Source organism: Ictalurus punctatus, chromosome 5 (genome assembly GCF_001660625.3).
Source record: "Ictalurus punctatus breed USDA103 chromosome 5, Coco_2.0, whole genome shotgun sequence".
Lineage (NCBI taxonomy): Eukaryota > Metazoa > Chordata > Actinopteri > Siluriformes > Ictaluridae > Ictalurus > Ictalurus punctatus.
Genome location: NC_030420.2, coordinates 33937309 through 33952269, shown reverse-complemented (window position 1 = coordinate 33952269; position 14961 = coordinate 33937309). Strand labels below are relative to the sequence as shown.

Here is a 14961-nt window from a genome sequence, read left to right as displayed (position 1 = left end):
ACCTTACTCACTCCCTACTCCTTATAACCTCCTCACTCCCTACTCCCTACACCTTACTCACTCCCTATACCATATACCCTACTCACTCCCTACTCCTTATAACCTCCTCACTCCCTATAACCTCCTCACTCCCTACACCCTACTCACTCCCTATAACCTCCTCACCACTCACTCCCTACACCCTACTCACTCCCTATACCATATACCCTACTCTCTCCTCACTCCCTACACCGTACTCACTCACTACTCCCTACACCCTACTCACTCCCTACTCTCTATACCCTTCTCACTCCCTACACCCTATTCATGCCCTACACCCCACACCCTACTCACTCCCTATACTCACTCCCTACACCCTACTCACTCCCTAAACTCTACACACTTGCTACACCCTACTCATTCCCTGCACCGTACTCTCTCTACACCCTACTCGCTCCCTACACTAATCACTCCCTACTGTCTACTCACTCTCATTTCCTACTCATTTACACTCGAATTCACTTACTCACTTGTACCCTACTCACTCCCTCATTCACCTCTTCCTCCTTCTCTTCCCACTTCATTCCTTTATTCACTAATCCATATACACCCTACTGAGTCACTCTACCACTTACACCCTCCTCTCTAACTCGCTAAATCCTATGCTTCACATTACTCCCTCATTCCCTTGGTTCCTCCTCCTCCCTAGTTTGTTCCCTCTCTCATTTCCTTCCTTTATCACTTACACCCTTTTTCACTCGCTCCCTCCCTCACTAGATACTTCCACTTCTGTTTTTCCTCCCTCACTGTTGCTCCTTTATTCACCTCTCTGGCTTCTTTCATCTATCATTAACATCTTCACTTTCTTCTTTAATTCAGTTCCTTACTCACTCTCCCACTTCCTCTCTCACTTCCCTCACTTTACCTCCTGGTATGTATTAAAAATATTTCTGCATTACATGTAAAGCCTTGGCCCTTAAATGATAAATATGCAGTATATTTAAGTGTGTGAACATAGAACACAAACAAGTTGGGTCCAAAAGTTTGCATCCCCCGTGATTTCTGTGTCGAATAGCTGAAAATGAACCCTTTTTTATTTTTTTATTTTTTTTAAACGATTTCTTTATGGAAAAAAATGTGGGTTCATTCTGCAAGAAGACAACAAACCTAAGCAACAGAGACGCGGCCTGACGAGAGCTTTACCAAGACTTTATTTAGTTGTTGTGACAAACTCTTAGAGCCGCGACGGAGACGGGAGTCATAAAGCGATCTTTACGAAAGAGACCAACTGTTAAACTGAGAGGATCTGATAGAGAATGTAAATGAGGTTGGAGGCAAAAGTACACGTTATCAGAGAACACCATGTATATATACTGTATATATGACATTCAGAACATTATGTTCACTTTTAATATTGAAATAATAATTAAATGACACATTAAATGCCTTGTTAATATAAATTAATAAATTAACATTTTCTGCTGTCTCATATATTTTTATTACACTATAATTATATAACTATATCCCATTTCTTTTTTTATACATATAATAATGTAGAAATAAATCTATATATTTATTTACACATCATGTGTACAGCAAGTTGTCAGTCAGTGCAAATATAAACATTTTAAAATATAAAGATATATCATACTACAACTCATCAGTATTCGACTTGAGAGGCTTTATTGATGCTGTATAAGTTCTTCTGTGTTTTAGTCTATCGGTTGTGTTATGTGTAATAGTATATGTTGGTATTAGAGTCTTATTTCGCCTAGTATTTACGTATTTTAATATTTTATATCTTCATTTATATATACACACTACCGGTCAAAAGTTTGTGGACACTCGACTGAAACGTTTCTCGTGATGTTGAAAAGCTGTTGATCTGAAGGTGTGCGATTAAACGTGTGAAACCGGTGTCGCAGACAAAAATATAACCGTGCCGACGTGTTCGTTCCTTTCATTCGAAAACGAACATTTTATTTATAAAAAAGTATCGTTTTAAACGGACGACTCGGAGGGGAATGTTCCTGAAAAGCAGGAGATGAGAGTCCGGCGTCGGTGGGAACTCCTTTAATACTGTTTAAAAATCATCTCAGGGAAATAACTCAAGAAATCGCTCGAGAAAACGCCGAGAATACACTTCTGCAAATTCTAGGTGAAAAGGGCGTCGACTTTGAAGATGATCTATCCATCCATCCATCCATCTTCTATACCGCTTATCCTTCCTTCAGGGTCACGGGGAACCTGGAGACTATCCCAGGGAGCATGGGGCACGAGGCGGGGTACACCCTGGACGGGGTGCCAATCCATCACAGGGCACAATCACACACACACTCACACACACATTCATACACTACGGACACTTTAGACACGCCAATCAGCCTACCATGCACGTCTTTGAACTGGGGGAGGAAACCGGAGTACCCGGAGGAAACCCCCGCAGCACGGGGAGAACATGCAGACTCCGCCCACACAGGGCCACGGTGGGAATCGAACCCCCGACCCTGGAGGCGTGAGGTGAACGCGCTCACCACTAAGATGATAAAATATGAAACGATTTTCATTTATTTTGGATATTTTTGATCACAACATAATTCCCATAGTTCCATTTGTGTTACTCCAGACTTTTGATGGCTTTAAAATATATGTATATAAATATAAAACGTGGAGAAAATAAAAACAAAGAACGAGTGTGTCTAAACTTTTCTAAAGGGTCTTGTATGTAAATATACAGTAGTTCAAATTACAGTATACAAGGGGATATTTAGATATTAAATATATATATATATATATATATATATATATATATATATATATATATATATATATAATATCTATGTAAAGTTATACAAAGACAGCTCATATCATATAATAAAACAAAAGAAGAATCATTTTCTGGATTTATCATTAAAAATATCATGTAATATTTGCATATATATATATATATATAAATACGCCAACACAAACAAACAAACAAACAAACAAACAAACGGAAGTCCATTCATACATTCAGAATCGCAGCAGCTCGGCGAGTTCCGCTTCGTCAAGGCAGCACGCGCATGCGCACTTCGGTCTCCCGCGTCCCGCGAAGCTCCGCCTCTCTGGTGCGTGCGCACGCGCGGTTTAAATTAGTCTCGAGCGCCCTCCCTCCCCTTTCACCCGCGCGCTCAGCTGCGGCCAGATTTAAAGAGACAGGCACGGCTAGCTGTTAGTTGTTGAAATAAGAATCATCATCATAATCATCATTTAAAAATAATAATAACAGTAATAATAAGTTCGCAGCCGGAAGATCTTTGTTGTGTTCGTTTTCCCCGTCGCGTGTGTCGGTGTGTGTGCAGTGAGAGCAGGTTTTTAAAGAGAAACGCAGCGATGCTCGGGTAGTTGGGCTAGTTTTCTGAGGCGAGCGGTCCGGCGCACTGCCACTTGGCCAAGATTTTTCTTTCTTTCCTTATTTATTTATTTTCCTCGCACAGCCATTTGATACGGGAAAAAAGTGACCACGCAGAACTAGATTAGTCTCTTTCCTTGTTTTGTTTTTGTTTTAACTTTGCTGGATCTGTTCCACACACACAGGAAGAGAGAGTTAAAGAGAGAAAATAATCCCGGGTTGGTGTTTTGGTGGCTGCTGCTGCTGCTGCTGCTGCTTTGAGCACAATGGCGAAAATTCAAGCTCACAGCAGCACGAAGCACATCAACCAGATCCAGGACAAAGCGTTCAGCGCTCAGAAACACCAGCAGCACTTCCAGAAACTGAAGGTGAGACACACCGAAAAACACACTTCTTCTCCCCCCTCACACACACTCTCACACACACACACACACACACACACCACCATTGTTGTCTTTGCTTGAGCCTGAAAACCCAGCTCCTAGCATTAGCATTAGCATTAGCTTCACCTCTCAGACCTGAGAGCCTTCCGCAGTCTGGAACTTCACTGTTTATTTTTTATTTTTGTTTCAACAAAACCTCTCATCACTTCACACACATCTACAAGTCTACATTCTCTGCGTGTTTAATAATAATAAGAAGAAGAAGAATAGTAATTATTGTTGTAATGCTACTGCTAAGAAGAAGAAGAAGAAGAAGAAGAAGAAGAAAGCTCTGCAGGATCAGTTTAGCTTTATCCCAGCTCTGCTAACTCACTTTTCTTTCTTTCATTTCTGTCTGGAGGAGGAGGGAAATAAACACTGATCTTTTGTTCACTGTTCGTTCGTACACAGCTTATTTTTAGCTCTTCCTCTGGCTCTTCATCACCCTATCACTTATCTCTATATCTCTGGCATTATCATCACCATGACCGGTTTCAGATGTTAGTCTGGGTTTTTATTGACACCAGCAGGAGTAACAGGAAGCCGGTCAACCCGTGTAGTGCTGGTTCTTCGTCTGTTTCGTCTGCTTCAGTTCTTCTGCTACTTCATCTCTTCTGTTTCAGCTCTTAGTCTGCTTCTGTGCTTTATCTCTTTCAGCTCTTCGTCTGCTTCTGTGCTTTATCTCTTTCAGCTCTTCGTCTGCTTCGGCCCTTCGTCTGCCTCATCTGCTTCAGCTCTTCGTCTGCTTCGGCCCTACGTCTGCTTCAGCGCTTCATCTGCTTCAGCTCTTCATCTGCTTCGGCCCTACGTCTGCTTCAGCGCTTCATCTGCTTCAGCTCTTCGTCTGCTTCGGCGCTTCGGCTCTTTGTCTGCTTCGGCACTTCATCTCTTTCAGCTCTTCGTCTGCTTCGGCGCTTCATCTCTTTCAGCTCTTCGTCTGCTTCGGCGCTTCATCTCTTTCAGCTCTTCATCTGCTTCGGCGCTTCATCTGCTTTGGCGCTGTATCTCTTTCAGCGCTTCGGCTCTTCATCTGCCTCAGCGCTTCATCTGCTTTGGCACTGTATCTCCTACAGCTCTTTGTCTGCTTTGGCGCTTTATCTCTTACAGCTCTTCGTCTGCTTCGACGCTTCGGCTCTTCATCTGCCTCGGCGCTTCATCTGCTTTGGCACTGTATCTCCTACAGCTCTTCGTCTGCTTCGGCGCTTTATCTCTTACAGCTCTTCGTCTGCTTCGGCGCTTCGGCTCTTCATCTGCCTCGGCGCTTCATCTGATTTGGCACTGTATATCTTTCAGCTCTTCGTCCGCTTCGGCGCTTCGTCTGCTTTGGCTCTTCATCAGCTTTGGCGCTGTATCTCTTACAGCTCTTCGTCTGCTTCGGCGCTTTATCTCTTACAGCTCTTCGTCTGCTTTGGCTCTTCGTCTGCTTTGGCGCTGTACCGCTTTCAGCACTTCGGCTGCATCATCTGCTTCACCGCTTCGTCTGCTTCAGCTCTTATTCTGCTTCACCGCTTCGTCTGCTTAGGCTCTTGTTCTGCTTCGGTGCTTTGTCTGCTCCGGCACTTTATCTCTTTCAGCTCTTCGGCTGCTTCAGCTCTTATTCTGCTTCACCGCTTCGTCTCTTTCATCTCTTCGTCCGTTTCGGCGCTTCGTTTGGGCTTTTAAGTGGGGAAAAGGTCGTTAGCTGTTCACTTTCGCTTTAAGAATCCTTTCAGCTGTATCAATGCTAGTGGGCTTCTGATGGGACACTTAGGCGGTTTTCACTGTTCACTTTAGTTTTAATAACATGCCGGTTTTAGCTGTTCATCTGGGCTTGAATAACATCACCAGGAGTAACAGGAAGCCTATTACGCCATGTAGTGCTAGCTGTTCTTCTGTTTTAGCTGTTCGTTTGGGCTTTTAAAAACCTCTTCAGCTGTTCAGTTGATTTTACTAACAGGTGTAGCTTTTCTTTTAACTTCTTTCCTCTCTCTCTTTTTTTTTTTTTATTAATGACGTTCGTGGATCTAGCTGCTCGTTTGGACTTTAAGAAGCTGTTTGTTTCAGTTTGACTAACACTGTTTGGTATTTAAGCTGTTCACGTCACTGCAGGTTAAAGTTGTTGGCCGTTTCAGCCGTCCACTCGAGCCTTGAAGAAACATTTACCTCTTCACTTTAGTTTTAATAACGTCCTCAGCGGGTTTTAGCTGTTCATCTGGGGTTTAATAACACCTGGAGGATGTGATGATGGCGGTTAATCCGTTTCAGCTGTTCGCTTTGGCTATGAAAACATCAGGAGCAGAATCTGTTCATCTAAACCGGCCGTGTTGGTTTTAATAACACCTTTTAGCCGTTCTCTCTAGTCTTAGCTGTTCGTTTGCTCTTTAATAACACCAGAAGCGGTGACCCGAAACCCACTGAGCCCTGTAACGTGTCACTCGCGCTAGGACGAAACATTTCGATCGAAAGACACCATTTAGCTGCTTGTTGGCTGTGTGAGCTGTTCATTCGGGCTTTAGTAACACCGCTACCTCGGTGTTTAAGCTTCAGTTCACACCAGTAAGCTGGTATTAGGGTTTCGTTTCAGTTTCAAGAACAACGTCTTCAACTTTTCAGTGTTTTCTTTGAGATTAACATGATTAGCTGTTCATTACAATCTGGGGGGGGGCAATAGCGGGAAACCCATTAAAGTCATGTCACGTTAGTTTACCATGACTTATCTGTTCACTTGGGCTTTTTTTTACCCACACCGTTAACTGTTTTAGCTGTTCACTAGACGTTCTTTTCACCGTCGATGAAGTTCACGCTCGTCCTGGCTCCGTTCTGACTGGACGAACATCTGTAACTGTAATACCGCGCTTGTATCACATCGAGATGGCCTTGTACTTCCTGTCCGTTAACAGGCTAGCTCTGTATGGGCTGTTCGGCCGTTCGTACACCCTCAAAATAAAGAGTCAGACGGGAAGGACCACCTCCTCGCTGATTGGTTAATATGCTCGAGCTGGACTGGGTTTGACTTTAGCTGCTGGTGACAGACTAGTGTTTTGTTTTTACACGTAGATGGAAAACTGTTATTAAAAATAAAAAAGAACAGCTAATGGTTTTCTGACCGCTGAAGTAGATGAACAGATCTGGATTAATAGGTAAAGGGAAGAAAAACATCTGCAAAACTTCTATGTATCGCTTGAGAGTCGTACATTTTGACTGACACTGCAATCGACCAATCACAGGCTGTTGTTTTTGTGCGAACATGACATCGCTGTCTGTATCGAAACACGTTTCGCTGCTAGAAGCGTGGACCGCCGCTTCGTTTACATGCGCAAGTATCAGAGGCGGAGTCAAGGGCTAAACAGACCTTGTCACTACTGGTTTTACGTACTGCCCCTTTAACGCGTTGAGACGATCCAGCGCCACCCGGTGTTCAAACCAAGCGCACCAAGTTTTAAAACTCGCACTAAAGTTTACAGACCTTCATGCTTTTCATGAGTGAGTTCCTGCTGCTGTTTTCAGTGGGAGGAGCTAAACATGATCTGACACGCCCACACAGTTCTGCCCAGGCAAAAGCTATTGAGAGTTTAACAATAATTAACGTGGTGTTTCTGTGAAGATCCGGAGTATCTCATTATCAAGTGCGTTTCTTGTTGCGGTGGTATTTCTTTTCTCCGCAGGTAGAAGATGCGTTATCGTACCTGGATCAGGTAAAAATCCGGTTTGCGAATGATCCCGGGATATACAACAAGTTCCTGGACATCATGAAGGAGTTTAAGTCTCAGAGGTGATGAGCAATTACACACTGTATATCCATATCGTGATATCTGATATATCGTGGGTATCACGATGTGTCTTTTAAACTTTTATACTGCTTTTTAATTTGTTTATCAAGGTTTAAATATTTGAAATTAGATTTTGAATCTTGTAAATGGTCAAATGTTTAAATTTGTCATTTTTAGTGAGAGAGATTTATTTTTACAGTTATTAAATAAAAGTATGGTTGAACTTGTATATACACATGTTTAATGCTTCCCGATTGGCCGTTTATACGAGTGGTGCTTCCCGATTGGTTGAGTTGACTGTGTTCCGCAGTATCGATACGCCGGGCGTGATAAACCGCGTGTCTCAGCTGTTCCACGGTCACCCGGACCTCGTCCTGGGCTTCAACGCCTTCCTCCCTCCCGGATATCGGATAGAAATCCCGAAAAACGGAATGGCCTTCCTGCAGTCGCCTTTCAGTCCGCAGGTAAATCACCTCAGGTACCCTCCTCCCCCTGAATAAAATGTTCACACCGCTTTGTGTTTAACGTATGATCTCGGCTCTCTCCTCCGCAGCAGATTTCTCCCGGGAAGGCGAAGAGTGCCGAGTCGAGTTCGGCTCCGAGCGAGACGGTCGCGTCGCCTCAGAGCACCTCGCCGTCGTCGGGAGTCCCGCCGGAACCGCCCGGAAGACTTGACCTGCCTCTGCCCAGCACAACGTCACAGCCCGCCACGTCGTCCGCGTCCCCGCCCGCTTCGGAAGCGAGTCCTGTCGAGTTCGACAGCGCCATCAGCTACGTGAACAAGATCAAGAGCCGATTCCTGGACCATCCGGAAATCTACAGGTCCTTCTTGGAAATCCTGCACACCTATCAGGTAGACGATCCAGGGGGCGGAGTCAGGCAGCGGTTTATAGATCAGAGGATCGGACAGACAGCGTGTGTGTGTGTGTGTGTGTTACAGAAGGAGCAGCTGGAGCTGAAGGAGAACAGGAGCAGGACGAGTATGGGGATGACGGAGGACGAGGTCTTTTCCAAAGTAGCAAGTCTGTTTAAAGGACAGGAGGACCTGCTGGCGGAGTTCGGACAGTTCCTCCCAGACGCCAAGAGATCGTTGGTGAGGAGAGAACGTCTAAGTATGCTATGAGTGTATGTGTGTGTCTCCTAATTTGTGTGTGTGTGTGTGTGTGTGTGTGTGTGCGCGTGCGCACGTGCGTTTTGCAGTTCACTAGCGGCTCTCTCACAGGCAAGGAACAGGTGAAGAAGGCTGACGAGGAGGAGTTAAGCAAACAGGGCAAGAAAAGGCCACGCCCACTACTACTGCCTCACATGACGCCGCTGCTTAAGGTGTGACCCCGCCTCCTACACACCTGCCTGATGGAACACGTTATTGTCGGTGTCTGTCACGTTTCGATAATGATTATACGTTTTAAATCGGCCGGCCGTGCTTTAAATGCTTCAGACGTGTATTTGAAGGTATTTCTCTTTTGTCACCGCAGAAGAAAATGAAGTTCTCCTGCTCCAAAGACCAGTCTTTCGCGTCAGTCGGGAAGCACGGAGTTCTCCGCGAGTTCACATTCTTCGACAAGGTAAACGTGGAGCGTCACAGGTGCCGTGAGCCTCCTACCACCCCCCACCCCCCGCCTCCCTTCGTCGCTAACAAGTTCTCTATGTGCATCCAGGTCCGGCGTTTGTTTAAGAGTCAGGAGGTGTACGAGAACTTCCTGCGCTGCATCGCCCTGTTTAACCAGGAGGTGGTGTCGGGAGCTGAGCTCCTGCAGCTCGTCACACCGTTCCTCGGGTAAACATGCCGACCGCGCTGCTCCATTTGTGGAATAATTTTTTTTTAAATAAATGATATGATTAAAGGTTGTGTGTGTGTGTGTGTGTGTGTGTGTGCGTGTGTGTGTGTTGGTGCTACAGGAAGTTTCCGGAGCTGTACACCCAGTTTAAGTCGTTCCTTGGCGAGAAGGAGCTGTCGCACTCTGTATCCGGCCTATCAGAGCGCTACATGGAAGGGGGCGGAGCCAGGGAGGTGGACTATGCTTCCTGTAAGAGACTCGGTTCGAGTTACAGAGCCCTGCCAAAAACGTACCAACAACCCAAGTGCAGCGGGAGAACAGCGCTGTGTAAAGAGGTATACACACACTTCACACCAACCAATCAGAAGGCTGATGTTGCTTGCCCCACCCACATCGCTGGTGTGAAAACTATGTAAGTGCACCCTAAGCTGTATTAACTCTAGTAAGATGCTAGTTCTGTATAAACGGTGTAGCAGCAGGGTGCAGAGAGAGCAGTCAATTACGCCTGCTCATTAGAATAGCAGGCCACGCCCACCCGAGGTTCTCTGGGCTGTGTTTCATTTGCAGAGTGACTCACCGGAGTGCTTCCCCTTCCTTTCAGGTGCTGAACGATACCTGGGTGTCCTTCCCGTCGTGGTCGGAGGACTCCACTTTCGTGAGCTCGAAGAAGACGCCGTACGAGGAGCAGCTGCACCGCTGCGAGGACGAGAGGTTCGAGGTGAGACCCTGTACCCACATGTACACGCTTCCACACGGGTTCTAGCATGAGCAGAGGAACCGGAGAGTCAACTGTGGAACGTTTCAATTGACTCTTAAGTGATTCCTGAGAATTATGAGAGGAAAGAGGGAGGAAAGGATGGAAGGAAGGAAGGAAACAGGATGGAGGAAGTGAAGGAATGAGGGAAGTAAGTATGAGGTGGATGAAAGGGTTTTTTTTTTTTTTTTTTTTTTTTTTTAAGAAATGATTGAGGGAGAAAAGGAAGGGTAGCTGGGAGGATGAACAACAAAAATGATGGTGAGAATGGAGGTAAAAGAAAAGGATGAGTAAATAAAGTGATGGATAAAGAGCTGGTAGGGAGAAGAGTGATGGCGGGCTAAAGGTAGTGAAAGGCTAAAGGTAATGGAGGTATATAGAAATAGCGGGATAAAAGTGATGGATGTATATAAAGAAGGAAGGATAGATTGATGGACGGATAAAGACGGATAAATGTAGTAGAGGTGTACATAGAGATGGAGGAATAAGAGATGGGTGAATGAGTGAGAAGGACAGACAAAAGCAGCGAAGTGTAAAAGTGATGGATGGATAAACGTAAAGGCGTGATAATAGAAAAGAAGTAGAGATTGATGGATGTAAGTGTTGGAGAGATAAAAAGATGGACAAAAAGAGAGTCGGATGTAAGTTATGGAGTGAAACGGATAGTGCGATGAAAGGACGAAGACCTGTGGATGAAAATGAAATCGGATGGAGGGATGAAAGAAAATATAGAGGGATAGAAGGGAAGAAGTTGGGGAATGAAAATAAAAAATGAGGGAAGTGCCTGGATTAAAAAAAAACAAAAACAAAGTGGTGGATGGAGAGACAAAGGAAGAGAAGTGGTGGAGAAAAAGTGATAATGGAGGAAAGAATTAAAGCAAGGAAGTGAAAGAAAAGTAATGTGTGTGTGTGTGTGTGTGTGTGTGTGTTTTCTGTGCTGGTAGCTGGACGTGGTTCTGGAGACCAACCTGGCCACCATCAGGGTTCTGGAGAGCGTGCAGAAGAAGCTGTCTCGTCTCTCGCCAGAGGACCAGGACCGCTTCCGATTGGACGATTGTTTGGGCGGGACCTCGGAGGTGATCCAGCGGCGTGCCGTGTACCGCATTTACGGAGATAAAGCTCCCGAGATCATCGAGGGACTGAAGAGGAACCCGGTGACTGCAGTACCTGTAGTACTCAAGAGGTACAAAACCGTCTGTCTGTTTATTTTTACAATTATGTCTGTCTGACTGACTCCCCATATACAGTGTGTCTGTCTTTCTGTCTATATCTCAGTCTGTCTGTCTGTCTCTCTCCCCATATATAATTGTCTGACCCTGTTTGCCTCTATGTATGTTTGTTTGTTTCTATGCCTGTTTACGTCTCTCTGTCTCCCCCCATATATTCCTGTCTGTCTCTCTAACAGCTATATATTTCTCTCTGGTTTTCTTGGAAATATTAAGGTCAGAGGTCAAGGTCAGGCATGCTACAGTACCCTGGAGCAGTGTAGTTTTGCAAGTGTGTGTGTGTGTGTGTGTGTGTGTGTGTGTGTGTGTGTGTGTGTGTGTGTGTAGGTTGAAAGCGAAGGAGGAGGAGTGGAGAGAAGCCCAGCAGGGCTTTAATAAGATCTGGAGGGAGCAATATGAGAAAGCTTACCTCAAATCTCTGGACCATCAGGGGGTCAACTTCAAACAGAACGACATGAAGGCCCTGAGGTCCAAAAGCCTGCTGAACGAGATTGAGAGCATCTATGACGAGGTACTGACGCGCGCGCACACACACAAACGCCTCGCACCTTACGCCCCTTACATCATAACACACACCTCTATAACGTCATAGCACAGCATCATCACATACTTCTGTACAATCATAATAATACGCCATAACTCTCCAGCCTCTAAAAGCACGTACTAACACACACCTGTGTGTGTGTGTGTGTGTGTGTGTAGCGTCAGGAGCAGAGCACTGAAGAGGGCGGAGTCGGTCAGCAGGGTCGTGAAGGGGGCACAGCCTCCAGCGAACCTCACCTGGTCTTCTCCTACGAGGACAAGCAGATCCTGGAGGACGCCGCGTCCCTCATCATCTATCACGTGAAGCGTCAGCCCACCATCCACAAGGAGGACAAGGACCAGATCAAGCGTGTCGTTCACCACTTCATCCCTGACCTGTTCTTCTCCCGGCGCGGCGAGCTCAGCGACACGGAGGAGTGGACGGATGAGGAGGCGGAGACTGAGGACGGGGGTGTGGTTGGGGGCGTGGAAATGGAGGAGAGGCAAACGGCAGAGCGAGGAGGAGCGGCGGCAGCAGCGGCGGCGGCAGCGGCGGCGGGAGCAGGGCCTACGGGAAGTCAGCAGCAGGTGAACGGCGAGTCGAGGCGGCGGCGGTGTGCGTCCCCGCGTGGGTCGGAGCAACAGGAGCAGCTGGAGCAGCAGAAGGAGCAGGACGGCATCTACAACCTGTTCTTCGTCAACAACAACTGGTACTTCTTCCTGCGGCTGCACCAGACTCTGTGCTCGCGGCTGCTGAAGGTGTACCGACAGGCCGAGAGACAGCTGCTGGAGCACCGTGCCGAACAGAGCGCAGAGCGCCTCCTGGTGGCCGAGGGACGCCGAGACAAGGCCACTGATCTCGCCATGGAGCTGCGACTCAAGCAACCCAGTAATACACACACACAGTCTCACACACAGTCTGCAGCTCAGAGTAGAGGTATAAGGTGTGTTTAAATGGTGGAGGAGTCTGTTATTGAATGTGTGTGTGTGTGTGTGTGTGTGTGTGTGTAGGCGAGGTGGAGCTAGAGGAGTATTACCCGGCGTTTTTGGACATGGTGCGCAGTCTGCTGGACGGAAATCTGGAGTCGATGCAGTACGAGGACACACTACGCGAGATGTTCACCATCCACGCCTACATCGGCTTCACCATCGACAAACTCATCCAGAACATCGTCAGGCAGGTGAGAGAGGGGGGGATCTTCAGGAAGAGGGAGACACAGACACAGAGAGAGAGAGAGAGAGAGGAATATTCAGAAAGACAGACACAATGAGGGAGAGAGAGAATCCAATGAAAAGAGAGACAGAGAGATGTGTATATAGCGGTAGACTGGCGGTGAAGTCGACGTAGAGAAAGAGACAGAATCAGAGATGGACATGAGGAGAGAGAGAGCAAGAAATGGAGAGACGGAGGAAGAAATAGTTGGATATAAAGACGGAGAGAGAAAGGCATTGCAAGGTAAGGGGAAGAGAGAGAGATGGAGTGATTATGTAATACAACAGGATGTGGTCAGTAAAATGGGCGTGGCTTTTCTTTTTCATTATAAATACTGAACTGTTCACAATAGTACTGCTGAACTAAACTGTGTGTGTGTGTGTGTGTGTGTGTGTGTGCGTGCAGCTGCAGCACCTGGTGAGTGATGAGGTGTGTGTTCAGGTAGCTGAGCTGTACGTGTGCGAGCGAAGGCGGGGCGCTGCGGGGGGAAATCTCTCCTCTCAGTGTGTGAGAGCCGCCTGGGAGACCAGCTACCAGTGGAAGGCTGAGAGAGTGATGGCTGAGGAGAACTGCTTTAAGGTATACACACACACACACACACACACACACCGAGAGAGAGAAGAGAGTTTGGTATGGGAGGAAAAAAGAAAAAGAAAAAATTCACAGGAAATGGGTGAATAACAGGTGAAGGTGGGGAAGGAAAGAAAGGTAGGTAGGAAGGAAAAAAATAGGGAGGAGGAGGATGATGATGATGATGATGAGAGCAGAAGGAAAAGTAATGGGTAAAAGGGCAGTAGGGCAGAAAAAATAGGATGGAGTGATAAAGATGGGCAGGTAGAAAGGAGGAGAAATTGGTCGGGGTGAAGACAAATAGAGGGAAAATAAGAGAGGGGGAAAACAGAAGAGAGGAAGACGGGAACGAGAAGAGAAGGAAGAATTGAAAAAGAGAGATGCTGAAGTGAAGCTGCTGATTGGTCGGTCGCTGTAACGGTCATTATGATGTCATCAGGTGACTGTTTCTCTCTGACACTGCAGTAAACAGATGGAGAATAAAGTGGGCGGAGTCTGATGTGTGTGTGTGTGTGTGTGTGTGTGTGTGTGTGTGTTGCAGGTGATGTTTATTCAGAATAAAGGTGAGGTGACGATGACCATCGAGCTGCTGGACACTGAGGAGGCTCAGGCTGATGATCCACTTGAAGTACAGGTAGAGTGTGTGTGTGTGTGGGTGCGATTTCTAGGGGTGGCTGACATGCTGTGACATTTTCAATCCGTATGTTTAATATTTTAACGTGTGTGTGTGTGTGTGTGTGTGTGTGTGTGTGTGTGTGTGTGTGTGTGTGTGTGTGGTCTCTACAGTGCCTGTCCAACTACATGGAGCAGTTTGTTGGAACTGAAACATCCTCGTGTTCACAGGGCGAAGGTTACTACTTCAAACCTGTATTCCTCCCCAGGTAATACACACACACACACACACACACACACACACACACACACACACCCAGTTTCAGCTGACAACCTACTTGGAGTGGTGTGTATGATGCTTCTCTCTCTCTCTCTCTCTCTCTCTCTCTCTCTCTCTCTCTCTCTCTCTCTCTGTGTGTGTGTGTGTACGTATGTAGGAACCTGCGTCACTTCCGGCGCTGGCAGCTGCGGCAGGTGGAGGCTCTGCGCAGTCGGCGTGAGCTGCGGGATCAGCTGGGTGTGGAAAGCGCCGGAAACCTCGACTGCAGGTTCAAACTCAACACGCACAAGATGGTGTTCGTCATGAACTCTGAGGATTACATGTACCGCCGCGGGGCGCTGATCAAGGCCAGGAAGGTAGTGTACACTACAGCCCTACAGTGTACGCGCACTAGAGCACTACCTAGTGCACTACAACTCTCTCTCATTACTTGGAAATATACAAGAAGGCAGACAGACAGGTTCA

General features: G+C 46.7%; 1 protein-coding gene across 2 annotated transcripts in view; it reads left to right on the top strand.

The window, feature by feature from the left end:
- The first annotated feature begins 3118 nt into the window (after positions 1 to 3118).
- sin3b (SIN3 transcription regulator family member B) overlaps positions 3119 to 14961 on the top strand; it is a 13724-nt gene continuing 1881 nt past the window's right edge. Inside the window, exons 1-18 of one of the 2 annotated variants that reach the window (XM_017467797.3) lie at positions 3119 to 3738; positions 7437 to 7543; positions 7852 to 8005; positions 8098 to 8394; positions 8482 to 8634; positions 8742 to 8864; positions 9017 to 9106; positions 9200 to 9318; positions 9441 to 9654; positions 9921 to 10037; positions 11018 to 11256; positions 11627 to 11810; positions 12002 to 12710; positions 12833 to 13002; positions 13440 to 13613; positions 14146 to 14238; positions 14391 to 14485; positions 14654 to 14852. In XM_017467797.3, the coding sequence (XP_017323286.1) occupies positions 3637 to 3738; positions 7437 to 7543; positions 7852 to 8005; positions 8098 to 8394; positions 8482 to 8634; positions 8742 to 8864; positions 9017 to 9106; positions 9200 to 9318; positions 9441 to 9654; positions 9921 to 10037; positions 11018 to 11256; positions 11627 to 11810; positions 12002 to 12710; positions 12833 to 13002; positions 13440 to 13613; positions 14146 to 14238; positions 14391 to 14485; positions 14654 to 14852 (3339 nt within the window). In that variant the 5' untranslated portion in view covers positions 3119 to 3636. Of the gene's footprint in view, positions 3739 to 7436; positions 7544 to 7851; positions 8006 to 8094; positions 8395 to 8481; positions 8635 to 8741; positions 8865 to 9016; positions 9107 to 9199; positions 9319 to 9440; positions 9655 to 9920; positions 10038 to 11017; positions 11257 to 11626; positions 11811 to 12001; positions 12711 to 12832; positions 13003 to 13439; positions 13614 to 14145; positions 14239 to 14390; positions 14486 to 14653; positions 14853 to 14961 lie in introns of both variants that reach the window. The other variant, XM_017467796.3, reaches the window with a different exon arrangement.